Source organism: Gekko japonicus, unplaced genomic scaffold, assembly GCF_001447785.1.
Source record: "Gekko japonicus isolate JY-2015 unplaced genomic scaffold, Gekko_japonicus_V1.1 scaffold1203, whole genome shotgun sequence".
NCBI lineage: Eukaryota > Metazoa > Chordata > Lepidosauria > Squamata > Gekkonidae > Gekko > Gekko japonicus.
In genome coordinates this window covers 338,978-351,173 of record NW_015174878.1, presented here as the reverse complement: position 1 = coordinate 351,173, position 12,196 = coordinate 338,978, and the positions used below count along the sequence as shown (strand labels likewise).

Genomic DNA, 12,196 nt, shown 5'->3' with positions numbered 1-12,196 from the left:
TTTTATATGCTCCCAGTAGTTTTGTTATGACCCATTTCCTTGTGCAACATCTTAAAATCCTAATTATCTACCCATGCATGCCAGGCTCACTCACACAGATGCAACATCTTAATTGCATTAATTGGTCTTCCTCCCTCCTCTGCGGTTAGTAGCCTATCGAAAACAACTTGGCAACCGAGACCCGCCAACACCTTCCTGTTCTCTTTCACATTAGCAGACTTGGGCGTGAGTTTACTACTTGCTTCAGGATGGGCACTCATAAATTTTTGAACTGGAATCGGCAAATCACTTGGGAAGATTTGAAAATTCCCAGTTGGTTACCTCTGGCCTTCAACTGGCCATGTCCCCCCACAATTCTGACTATAAGAACAGAAGAAGAACCTTGCTAGGTCAGACCAGTGGTCCATCCTGGCTCGCACAGTGGCCAACCAGTTCCTCTGTAAGGCCAACAACAGGGCATAGAGGCTGAGGTCTACCCCTGAGAAGAACATAAGAAGAGCCCTGCTGGATCAGACCAGTGGGCCATCTAGTCCAGCCTCCTGTCTTGTACAATGGGCAATCAGTTCCTCTGGAGGGCCAACAACAGGGCATACAGGTTGAGGTCTACCCCTGAGAAGAACATAAGAAGAGCCCTGCTGGATCAGACCAGGGGACAAGGACTCCCCCGCCGCACAATATAAGTGACTTGGCAACCCTATCTACCACTGATTCACAGCTCTTTTCTGTAATAACATTTTCTTATTTATTTATTCTTTGGATTTATATCCCGCCCTCCTTGAAGGCTCAGGGCGGCTAACAAGGGCATAAAATGCCAGATTATAACAATAAAACAATATAAAATACAATAATACAGAGTACTACAGTTAATTAAAATTGATAAAAATAAAATCGGTGCTCCAATACTCACTCTGAATCATACAACCAAGGTGGTGTTCTCAAGATGTTATAACTGAACCACAACAGTGATATACATCCCCACAACCCTGTCATCCACTAGGGACAACCCGCACCCCCGATGATATCCGCACCCGCGGTGGTAGAGTGCGGTGATGGAAAGGTGTTGATGGAATAATGGTCGCGGCGGCAATGAATATGCATATTGTGTCCCTCCCTCGGACTAGCATGGGTATCTCCACCTTGACTCTTATACACGTGAGAGCAAGGGGGGGAGCCTTATGCTAATTCCCTCCTCCCTCTTGGGGCAGGCTATTCAGTGCCTGTTACCAAGAGACCAAAGAGTTGCTGTTACTCAAACATATGCTTTCGCCTTAGCCCGGAAACATCCGGAGATTCCCGAGGACACCGCGAAGCCTCAACAGCCCCAAGCCTCCCCGTGTAGACTCAATGTATAGCGTGCCTCCCTCCTGCTCCCGTGCAACCCCGAAAGCAGTCAACCAGCAGAGACCAAGCCGCAGGAGGGAAGACGAAGCAATGCGTGTAACTTTTAAACCTTTTTACATGAATCTTAAAACATATGTCTTAGGTGGCTTAGCTACCGTATTTATCTTATTAGTGATGTATTGGATGTTTAGTGTGCTAAGTGAGCAGAACTTAGACCGTTCTCTCTTATAATTATCTTAGAAATAGTTGGTTTTAATAATTTTTTTTTAAGTAACACAATGATAAGTTATTTCTATGCTTGATGCTATGGGATATACAGTACCTACTCACATGCACAGGCCACTTCTGGCATAATTGGCATTCTTGTAGGCAAGCTTCCTTTTCCCGCTAGTGTAGATTAGGACACCTGGGACAGGGCACCGGTTCCAGAGACCTCTGTTCCAGATGCCGCCTGCTCCAGATGACTACGCCTGTTCCAGAGGAGAGATGAGTGTTCCAGTGGACTCTGTGCGAGTGTGTATGTGTGACCCATTTGCCTGACGTCTTCAGGGTCACAAGGGGGGGAATTGTAAGCCTGCACGCCTGCCATGGTGTTTTTATGAACTGAGTTACTGTACCTGATGAAGTGTGCCATCGCTGTACCTGATGAAGTGTGCCAATGACAGACTGTGCCAGAAACTGACATGCTGTGAGCTCCCAATAGGATACATACCAGAGACACTGTTTCCTCTTATGGTTGCTATTCCTGAGGTGTTCCCATGTCCAGCAAACGCCATTTTGTTCTAAGCACAGGGCCACAGCAAGCAGCAGACTCCATTTTGTTCCAAGCACATGGTCACACAAAAGCAGCAGACTCCATTTCAAACCAGCCACCTGGTCACATACCTGAAACCCCCCTCCCCCTCGCACCAACGGACAGCACGTCCTCACAAAGACTCTCTATTCAACCTGGCCTCATGGCGATGAGTCATACATCTACATGCGAATACCCCTAGCCCAGGTGTCTTGATTGAGTTAGTCACTAGATCTCAAATTGCCCTCCAGTTTCCAAGCCCTCCCAGAGAATTACAATAGCCAATCCCAGACCTCTTGGCTATGACAGACGCCTCACCACAGGTGAGGTCTCCTGGCCCCAGCTCCTCCCCTGACCCTGTTTGATATAATCAGGAATGCACCTCCAGTTCGCTCTCTTGAGCATTCTACCTGAAACCCCCCAGCGCTCTCAAACTACGTCCTCTATTTAACCTGCTTTACCCTTCAATCCAGCTTTCTATCCCAAATCCTTCCCATCCCTCTCTTTGTTCTAGCAGTGCACAGCTAGAACTTCTTAGCACGTGGTCTTAGCTGGTCTGAGTCCATTCGCTATTCTTTTCCATTTTCTCCCCATCCTTACCCCTTCGCTTGAAGTTTGGAGCCACGCAGAAGCAGCCAGGTAATTATACCCCAAAGCATCAACCAACGTTACCTGCAAACTGCAACTGTGCTTAATTATTCTCTCTGTATTTCCTAGTTCTTGTGTGTTGTGGTTGTTGTGTGCTTACTGTGTGAAGTGTGCTAGTAAACAATTATTATTATTAAGAAGTCTGCCTCAGTCTCTTATTGGGGACCTCAGAATCAGTGCCATCCTCCGTAAACAAAGACGGTTGTTCCCGAAGTTAAAAACTGTACCAATTGTTTCCTTTTTGGAGCAATTCGGCTAACACCTGAATCCCCACGTCGGCATGGTGGTGGGTCAGCAACTGATGGCCGACAGATCCAACAACAACAGTGCCGCCACACCGCCTCGATCCAGATGCCTACGGAGATTGTCAGTCAGAGTGACCAGTACAGTCTCCGTTCCATGACCAGGGCGAAAGCCGGACTGGAAGGGATCGAGGACAGAAGCATCATCCAGAAACCCCTGCATCTGTATCACCACCGCTCTCTCAATACGTTTGCCCAAATAGGGCAAATTGGACACCGGCTGATAGTTGGCCAATTTGGCCGGGTCCAAAGATGTTTTTTTCAAGAGAGGGTGGACCATCGCTTCCTTGAGTGCCCTGGGGAACCGTCCCTCCAAGAGAGACTTGTTTACAATCTCCCTCAGGGAACCTCAAAACCCCTCACAATCCATTTTAATGAGCCAAAAGGGGCACGGGTCAAGGTCTCATATGGTTAGGCGCACAGATACGACCAATCTGTCAACTTCCTCCAGGCTGAGTGAGCTAAAACTCACTAAACCCGGCACCAAAGACATACAAGGGGCCTCAAGTTCGCTCACTGTATCAATTGGGGCGGGGAGGTCACGGCGGAGCATCAAGACTTTCTCTGCAAAATAGCTTGCAAATGCCTCACAGCCGATATCCAATTCCCTCACGTTTTGCCTGCCCTGTGACAGAGCTGTCAACGACCGAATCGTACTAAATAATTGTGCTGGGCGTGAGCTAGCAAATGCAATCATGGTCGCATAGAACTCCCTCTTTGCGGCCTTGACTGCCATCTCATAGGATCTCATAAACGTCCTATAGGATGTTCTTGAAGCCTCGTCGCGAGCGCGACACCACTGTCTCTCTAGTCGTCTCAGTTCTCGTTTCAGCCGGTGCAACTCCTCAGTATACCAGGGCACCCGCCTAACACGGGTTCGGAGAGGACGCCTGGGAGCAATCTCATCGATGGCCGTGGAGAGCCAGTCATGCCAGTCCTCCACTAGCTCATCCAATGAGCTGCCAGGGGGCTTTGGATCCCGCAAAGCCATCTGGAGCCGCATAGGCTGGAACCAATGGTGTCCATAGTAACCGAAAGGAGGCTCCATATACAGGAAGATGCCTCCATTCTAAATACCACTGCTGGAAGGCAGCCACAGCAGAGCAAATCAGCCTCTTTGGGATGCCCTCAGTGTTTGGTCCTTTAGGGCAGCTTGTTGGCTACTGTGTGAAATATGTTGGACTACATGGAATGGCTCTTATATACTTATGCAAGTTTTTATCTTTGCTTCCCTTGAAAAGCTAGTTTTCTATGTGTAGGAAGTGTTCCCCCCCCCCCGCCATGTGGACCCTGTCTGAACTGGTATGGCCCAGATGCCGCTGGATCACAATTAGGCCTTAGTTTCAGCTGGGCCATTTCAAATCATTGCAGTAGCTGCTGTTGTTGAATCAGGTGTGTACTTGTCAAGAGAGAGATACAGTGACAGCAAACAGAAGTAATGGTTTTGATGTTGTACTCAGCTAAATCTATTCTGGCCCAAAGGTGGAATGCAAGAGGAGTTCCAAGTGTATCTCAGTGGTATTCTAAATTATGGGATGTTATCATAGCAGATAAGATTTCGACTCAACTAAGAGTGGCTCAAGGAATGTTAAAAACTAACAATTTTATAGACAAATGGTTTATATTTTTTTCTGAATATGTTACTACGAATCAAAACTTAAAATGTATACTTCCACACAAATACGTGGAAATAATGCCTTATTAATAAAATGATAGTTATTGAATTTATAATTGTTATTATAGTGTAATGTAACCTTGATTGTTATTAGAAAGTTATAGTTTTAGTTGTATGGTTGTGTTGTTTGAAATTTCAATTTAAAAAATTACACAAAAAAAAGATAAGGGAAATCTGATGTAGGAACGTGCACTTGAAAAGGAGCTTGGAATTTCCCAGTTTCTGAGAAGGCTATCTGTATGGATGTTCTGGATTATTCAGGATTCAGATCCAGAGTCTTTCAGGGCCAATTCAAAGTATGGGCTACTACCTCAAAAGCCAGCCTTTCATGGCCTGCAGCTCTCTTTCCTGTCGAAGCACACCTCCTGCTACACTCCCATGTACGAGTGGCATTCTTCTAATGGTACCATCACCTAAGCTTGCCATTCCTCTACAGGGGGTGGGGGTTTGACCATTTTCAGGGCCCCTGATCCACTGGCCCAGATCCGGCAGGCAGGGGAGACCCCGCTCCCAAAGTGCTGACTTCCGGCCAACGTGCCCAGTGCGATTATTTCATCTGGACTGGAGGTGACATTATTGTGCAGGGCACGTTGTGGTAGGATGCTCTATCATTTGAGGGGGAACTCTATCATTGAGGAAAAACCCACATCTTGCCCTGTGCAATGACATCACTTCTGGGTGACATCATCGCGGCATGCACACTTTGTGACAATGCCAAAGAACTCCAGCACAAGAAGATGGATCCCCCCACCGGCAGCCAAGTGAGACCAGACAACCCTACCATCCCCTACGATGGTTCCTCTGGCAAAGTTGGTGGGTTTCTGTGTGGCATGTCCATTCCACTGTAATGATCTGCTAGAGTCAGTGCAGTGGAAACCTTAGAGTTGTCAACTCTGGGTTGGGGAATCCTTGGGGACCTAGTGAGGAAGCCTGGGAGAGGCAGGGTCTAAACCCAAGAGGGAATTCACTGGGGTACAATGCCACCCTCCGAAGCAGCCATTTTCTCCAGGGGACCTGGTCTCTGTAGTCTGGAGGTCTTTTGTTATATGGGAGATGTCCAGGCCCCGGTTGGAGGCTGGAAACCCGAACACTTTCTCTTGTCTTCTATCTTTGTCGCGGAAATGTTTGCAGATTGCTTTTTAAAACCCGTATTAACTTTCTTTGGGAGCTTTGCCGGTCCCCAAAATTACCTGCCCTGAAGCGATGAGTTAAGCTTGTACTTTTTGTGAAGAGGGGATTAGGGCAGGAAGGATTTCTGCCCAAAGCAAGGCTTTACATCGCTCTTCATTGGACCTCATGAGCTAGGCTTACCAAGTGGTGGCGGGGGATCCGCATGTCTTCACAGGATCCCTGCCACGGGGACGGCGATACGTGGTGCACCCGCCGTCGCCAGGATGTGACGCTACGCGTCGCTCTGGCAATGGGACTCCAAACAGCCCCGTTGCCAGAGCGACGTGTTGCGCCACATCCTGGCGACGGCGGTGCAACACGTATCGCCGTCCCCGTGGCAGGGATCCTGTGAAGACATGCGGATCCCCCGCCGCCACTTGGTAAGCCTATCATGAGCTAAGATACTACGAGCTTGAAACCTAGGCTAGTCAATAGGATCAGTTCAAAATCAAAAACAAGAACAGGTAATTGAAAGCTGTAAAAATTGAGTGAGGAGGAGGAGGACTTTGGATTTATACCCCGCCCTTCACTACCCAGAGGAGTCTCAGAGTGGCTTACAATCCCTTTCCCTTCCTCTCCCCACAACAAACAGCCTGTGAGGTAGGTGGGTCTGAGAGAGCTCTGACAGAAATTGCTCTTTCATGGACAGTTCTGATAGAACTATGGCTTGCCCAAGGTCATCCAGCAGCTGCAGGTGGAGGAGTGGGGAATCAAACCTGGTTCTCCCATATTAGAGTCCGTGCACGTAACCACTACACCAAACTGGTCTGATCCAGGAGGGATCTTCTTATATTCTTAACTACCACTCATGTTTTACAATTTAGGTTTGACTTTAAAGTCACCTTCTTTCTCTTCTTTTCTTCCTTGAATTCTTGGTAAAGACATTGAAAGGACTGCCTGGTGAAGCATTAGACTCCTCCCCTGTCTTCTTCTCTTTTCCATACCTAAGAATACACAGGCTGAAACACCGGCTTGCAACCAATGCTCCCTCCAAGCTATGGAGTCTTGTGAGCAAAAATTCTACTTTGTGAACTACAGGCATTAAAGTTGCGGGTGAGCGACTTGGCTACAGCATCAATTCCCTGAACTATGAACCAAAAAAAAAAAGGTGTGAGCCGGAGGCTAGAAAACTGTGAGCTAGCTCACACTTACTCAACTTAGGGGGAACACTGCCTGCAACCAGGGTGAAAGACTTGCACCTGTGGGGATACTTAAACATACATACTGTGGCATGGGTCTCCTTGGGTAACAAACGTGATTGCAGCCCAGCAAATCATGATTTGAAATGTATGCAGAGCTTTCCTCAAGCTATCAATTGCAGGCGAAGGCCAAGAGTTATGGCAAACTTTCTTTCAAGGGAACTGCTTCAGAATGACTGATCCCGTCGACTAGGAACCACAGTTTTCTTTATTGGAGCATCATTCCCTAACTTCAACCCATCCTCCTCCTAATATCACCTGCCATTCACACAGTATTTCCTCCCACTGGACTGCAAACACAACCTTCACCTTCTGTTTTCCTCCACGGAGGATATTGATTGACCTTCTAGAGAGAGAGAGAAAGAGAGAAGATACACAAGAGACATCCAGAAAAGCAATCATAATGCAAAGCAAGCTTTTAATTTGAGAACAGAGAGCGGGTTGCAAAAACGAGCAACTGCAGGATTCAAACCAAAGAACAGCATGGAAATATTGAAGGATGAATCCATTGTCAAGGTGTCCTGCAGAATTGGGGTGGGGGGGACCCACTGGGCTTTAATGGACATGCACGGACTGTCCATTAGAGAAACAGTCATTAAAGGCAGCATGGTGTGCGCAGAGGCGGGCATAGGAGTCATTTAGACAACTGCTGAATGCACGATAATAACCATGGGAATTCCTTAGTGTTCAGCATTTCGGGGGGGGGGAGAAAAAGTTCAGCTGGAGAGTCATTGGGTCTGCCGTTTAACATCTCATCAGAAGTCCACTCGGGTGTTTAGCAGGGTCCGTCAATGCTGCTGCAGCTGTACCTTCGTTTGATAGGGTAGCAGGGCTCGTAACAGATGCTGCCGCGCCTGGATCCGTACCCCCAACACATGCTGCCACGCCTGGATCCGTACCCTGATCCATACCGACGGCCATAACCGTAGCCCCCGTAATATTGTTGTGGGTAACAACCCCGGTCATAGCCGTAGCCATAACCACCCCAGGAGGACTGTGGGTAGTAGCTACGGCCATAACCTCCATAAGAGGTCTGTGGGTAATAGCAGATGCGCTGGCTGGAACCTCCATAACAGCTCTGTGGGTAGCAACTACGGCCATAAGACGGGTAATAGGAGATGCGTTGGCCGGAACCTCCGTAACAGCTCTGTGGGTAGCAGCTACGGCCATAAGACGGGTAATAGGAGATGCGTTGGCCGGAACCTCCGTAGCAGCTGCCAGAAGAGAAACTTCCGCGACGGCATGGGTTCCAGTAGCTTTGGTGTCTGTAGAGGCTCATTTTGATTAAGATGGAGTTGGATCTGAAATGAAACAACATGGAAGAAATGTAAGGAGACTTTGGCCTCTGAAGGGGAAGCTTCACACACATCTAACAAAGTTACACCATTGAGGAATTTAGTTGTTTTGTTTTATCTCTGCAGACACATCAAGGCCCTGCTAGTAGATTCACCAACATTTGACAGATTGAAATCACTCTTCAGCCCTTCAACCAAAATTAACCGTATGTCATCCTGGCCCCTTCTTGGGCTTGTTTGTCATGGAGACTGGGGAGGAGGGGAGTGAACAAGAATGTTTACTTTCATTTCTACTCACTATGCTGTTATCTGTCTTGACTCTGCCATGTACCCTTGAGACCTAACTATCCCTGGTATCCTCTTTCCCCTGAAAATTATGTGCTGTTATTCAGGCGGGCTTTGAGCTTAGGTACGATTGGCCCAGGGCCATTGATACCCTGTTTGATTTAGGTAGAGTTACTTGTTTCACATGCTTGGCCTCAGTTCTAACAAGGAATCATTAAGAGTCTGGAACCCATTAATGTCTCAATAAACGTTAATTCTTCTGAATGACTGCTGTTGGGAACTGATTGCTCCAGTGGCTCTGACACCTTATTCTTCCTGAATGGACAACAGCCAAAGGGGCCATTCTTACACATTGCTGAAGGCCCTGCTCAGCCTGGTTTATGTTAAAATGGCTGTGTTAACTTAGAGCTATAAAATAGCTTAATAATGCTTAGTAGCATGTCTCATAGTTAATCCTGTTATTATCAACTGGCTGAACTTTCAGCACCTTCGGCAGTGTGTAATATCTGGATAATATCTGGATCTATGGGAATGAAGGAAGGGACACAGTGTACTCGCTTTTGGTGGTCCTTAAGATGGGTAGCTCTAATATTATTACTATTATTATTTGGTTATTTGTAGTTTGCCTTTCTTGGTAAGACTCAAGGTGGTTTATGTAGCATGAGTCAAGTATGATCAACAGAATGAGACATCCGTAAGAATGTAAGAGAAGTCATGTTGGATTAGGCCAATGGCCCATCCAGTCCAACACTCAATGGACAGTCCAACTCACAATGGCCAAAAACACATGGTGCCATCAGGAGGTCCACCAGTGGGGCCAGAACTCCAGAAGCCCTCCCACTGCTGCTCCCTAAGCACTATGAATACAGAGCATCAATGCCCCAGAAACAGTGTTCCATCTATACTTTGTGGCTAACAGCCACTGAAGGACCTCTGCTCCATATCCTTTTGTAATCTCCTTTTGAAACTGCCTAGGATTGTAGCTGCCACCGCTTCTTTGGGTGAAGAGGTACTTCCTATTATCTCTTCTAAACCTAAGTAAAGGTAAATGTTCCCTTGCTCGAAATCCAGTCGAATCCGACTCTAGGGTTGCGGTGCTCATCTCCATTTCAAAGCCAAAGAGCCAGCACTGTCCGAAGACATTTCCATGGTCATGTGGCTGGCATGACTGAACACCAAGGCACATGGAATGCTGTTACCTTCCCACTGGAGTGGTACCTATTTATCTACTTGCAATTTCTTGCTTTTGAACTGCTAGGTTGGCAGGAGCTGGAACTAGAGACGAGAGCTCACTCCATCAAGCAGCACCCGGGTCTCGAACTGCTTAACTACTGACCTTCCACAGCCTGCAGTTCAGCATCTTAACCACTTGAGCCCCCGCAACTCCTCCTTCTAAACCTATTGCTCATTAATTTCATTGAATACCCACAAGTACTTGTATAGTGAGAAATTGAACATTACAGTAAAACGTACAATAGGGTCTGGACTACAGCAATCTAAAGACGGACAGAAATCTCAAACATCTCAAAGTTTTGTAGAAACCATGTAGTCTGGAGCATCCTTATTGTGACAGGCAGCGATACAGTAGTGAAAGCCATGGTCCCTTGACCAACGACCCTTCCTGACCGTTCTGTTACCATACCGTCCTATGTACCTCTGCAAAAGACCTCTTGGATAATTCTGTTTTTGGATCGTTTTCAGAAAGCTAGTAGAATCATGGAATCACAGAGTTGGGAGGGGCCATACAGGCCATCTAGTCCAATCCCTTGCTCAGTGCAGGATCTCGATTATCTCAAAGTTTAAAGTTATGAGAAGGAAGTGAATGTGTATTTTAGGAACTGTAACTCAGTGACCCAAGGCCACAAAGTTCCCAAGCAGGAAGAATTCAGGTATTTATTGTAAGGCTTGTGACCCATCTCTCTCATGAAATGAGAGAGAGACAGAGACACAGAAAGATAGAGGGAGAGCAGGAAGCATTTTAAGGAAAGGAAGAAATGAAGACCACTGAAACCTGTCTTGAGAGACCCAACCACATACTAAAAACTGCATTGTCACAGAAGTATTCCAAGATGCGCTAATGCAACGGGATCAAAAATGAACTTACCGGTTTCCTGAAGAAAGAGGCAAAAGTGAGGCTGTTGGATGATGGACTGAAGTTGGACCGTCCTTTTATACTCTCCCAGTAGTTTGGTCATGACCCATTTCCTTGTGCAACATCTTAAAATCCTAATTATCTACCCATGCATGCCAGGCTCACTCACACAGATGCAACGTCTTAATTGCATTAATTGGCCTTCCTCCCTCCTCTGCGGTTAGTAGCCTATCGAAAACAACTTGGCAACCAAGACCCGCCAACACCTTCCTGTTCTCTTTCACATTGACAGACTTGGGCGTGAGTTTACTACTTGCTTCAGGATGGGCACTCATACATTTTTGAATTGGAATCAGCAAATCACTTGGGAAGATTTGAAAATTCCCTGTTGGTTACCTCTGGCCTTCAACTGGCCATGTCCCCCCACAATTCTGACTATAAGAACAGAAGAAGAACCTTGCTAGGTCAGACCAGTGGTCCATCCTGGCTCGCACAGTGGCCAACCAGTTCCTCTGTAAGGCCAACAACAGGGCATAGAGGCTGAGGTCTACCCCTGAGAAGAACATAAGAAGAGTCCTGCTGGATCAGACCAGTGGGCCATCTAGTCCAGTCTCCTGTCTTGTACAATGGCCAACCAGTTCCTCTGGAGGGCCAACAACAGGGCATAGAGGCTGAGGTCTACCCCTGAGAAGAACATAAGAAGAGTCCTGCTGGATCAGACCAGTGGGCCATCTAGTCCAGTCTCCTGTCTTGTACAATGGCCAACCAGTTCCTCTGGAGGGCCAACAACAGGGCATACAGGTTGAGGTCTACCACTGAGAGGAACATAAGAAGAGCCCTGCTGGATCAGAACAGTGGTCCATCCAGGCTCGCACAGTGGCCAACCAGTTCCTCTGTAAGGCCAACAACAGGGCATACAGGCCGAGGTCTACCCCGGAGAAGAACATAAGAAGAGCCCTGCTGGATCAGACCCGTGGGCCATCTCGTCCAGCCTCCTATCTTGTAAAATGGCCAACTGGTTCCTCTGGAGGGCCAACAACAGGGCATAAAGGTTGAGGTCTACCCCTGAGAAGAACATAAGAAGAACCCTGCTGGATCAGACCAGGGGACTAGGACTCCCCCGCCACACGATGTAAGTCACTTGGCAACCCTATTTACCACTGATTCACAGCTCTTTTCTGTAATAACATGGAACCAATGGTGTCCTACCTGTATATCTCTGTACCTATTTTATGATCACCTAGAGGGCTCTTTTTGTAGCAGGAACTCCTTTGCCTATTAGGCAACACACCCCTAATGTAGCCAATCCTCCCAGAGCTTACAGAGCTCTTCTTACAGGGGCTACTCAGGCAGGGCTCTTTTTGTAGCAGGAGCTCCTTTGCCTATTAGGCGACAC

The 12,196-nt window shown here is 47.4% G+C and overlaps 1 protein-coding gene across 1 annotated transcript; it reads right to left on the bottom strand.

The window, feature by feature from the left end:
* Nucleotides 1-7,532: 7,532 nt before the first annotated feature.
* Nucleotides 7,533-10,874, bottom strand: LOC107121859 (probable peroxisomal membrane protein PEX13). The gene is made up of 2 exons (XM_015424868.1): nucleotides 10,813-10,874; nucleotides 7,533-8,429 (listed from the first exon to the last, which is right to left on the bottom strand). Exon 2 carries the CDS (start codon nucleotides 8,405-8,407, stop codon nucleotides 7,904-7,906), a length of 504 nt encoding a protein of 167 aa, XP_015280354.1. The 5' UTR covers nucleotides 8,408-8,429; nucleotides 10,813-10,874; the 3' UTR covers nucleotides 7,533-7,903.
* Between the last annotated feature and the right edge of the window lie 1,322 nt (nucleotides 10,875-12,196).

Coding starts and splice junctions, on each gene's coding strand:
- LOC107121859 (XM_015424868.1), bottom strand. CDS start 8,407: ATGAGCCTCTACAGACACCAAAGCTACTGGAACCCATGCCGTCGCGGA.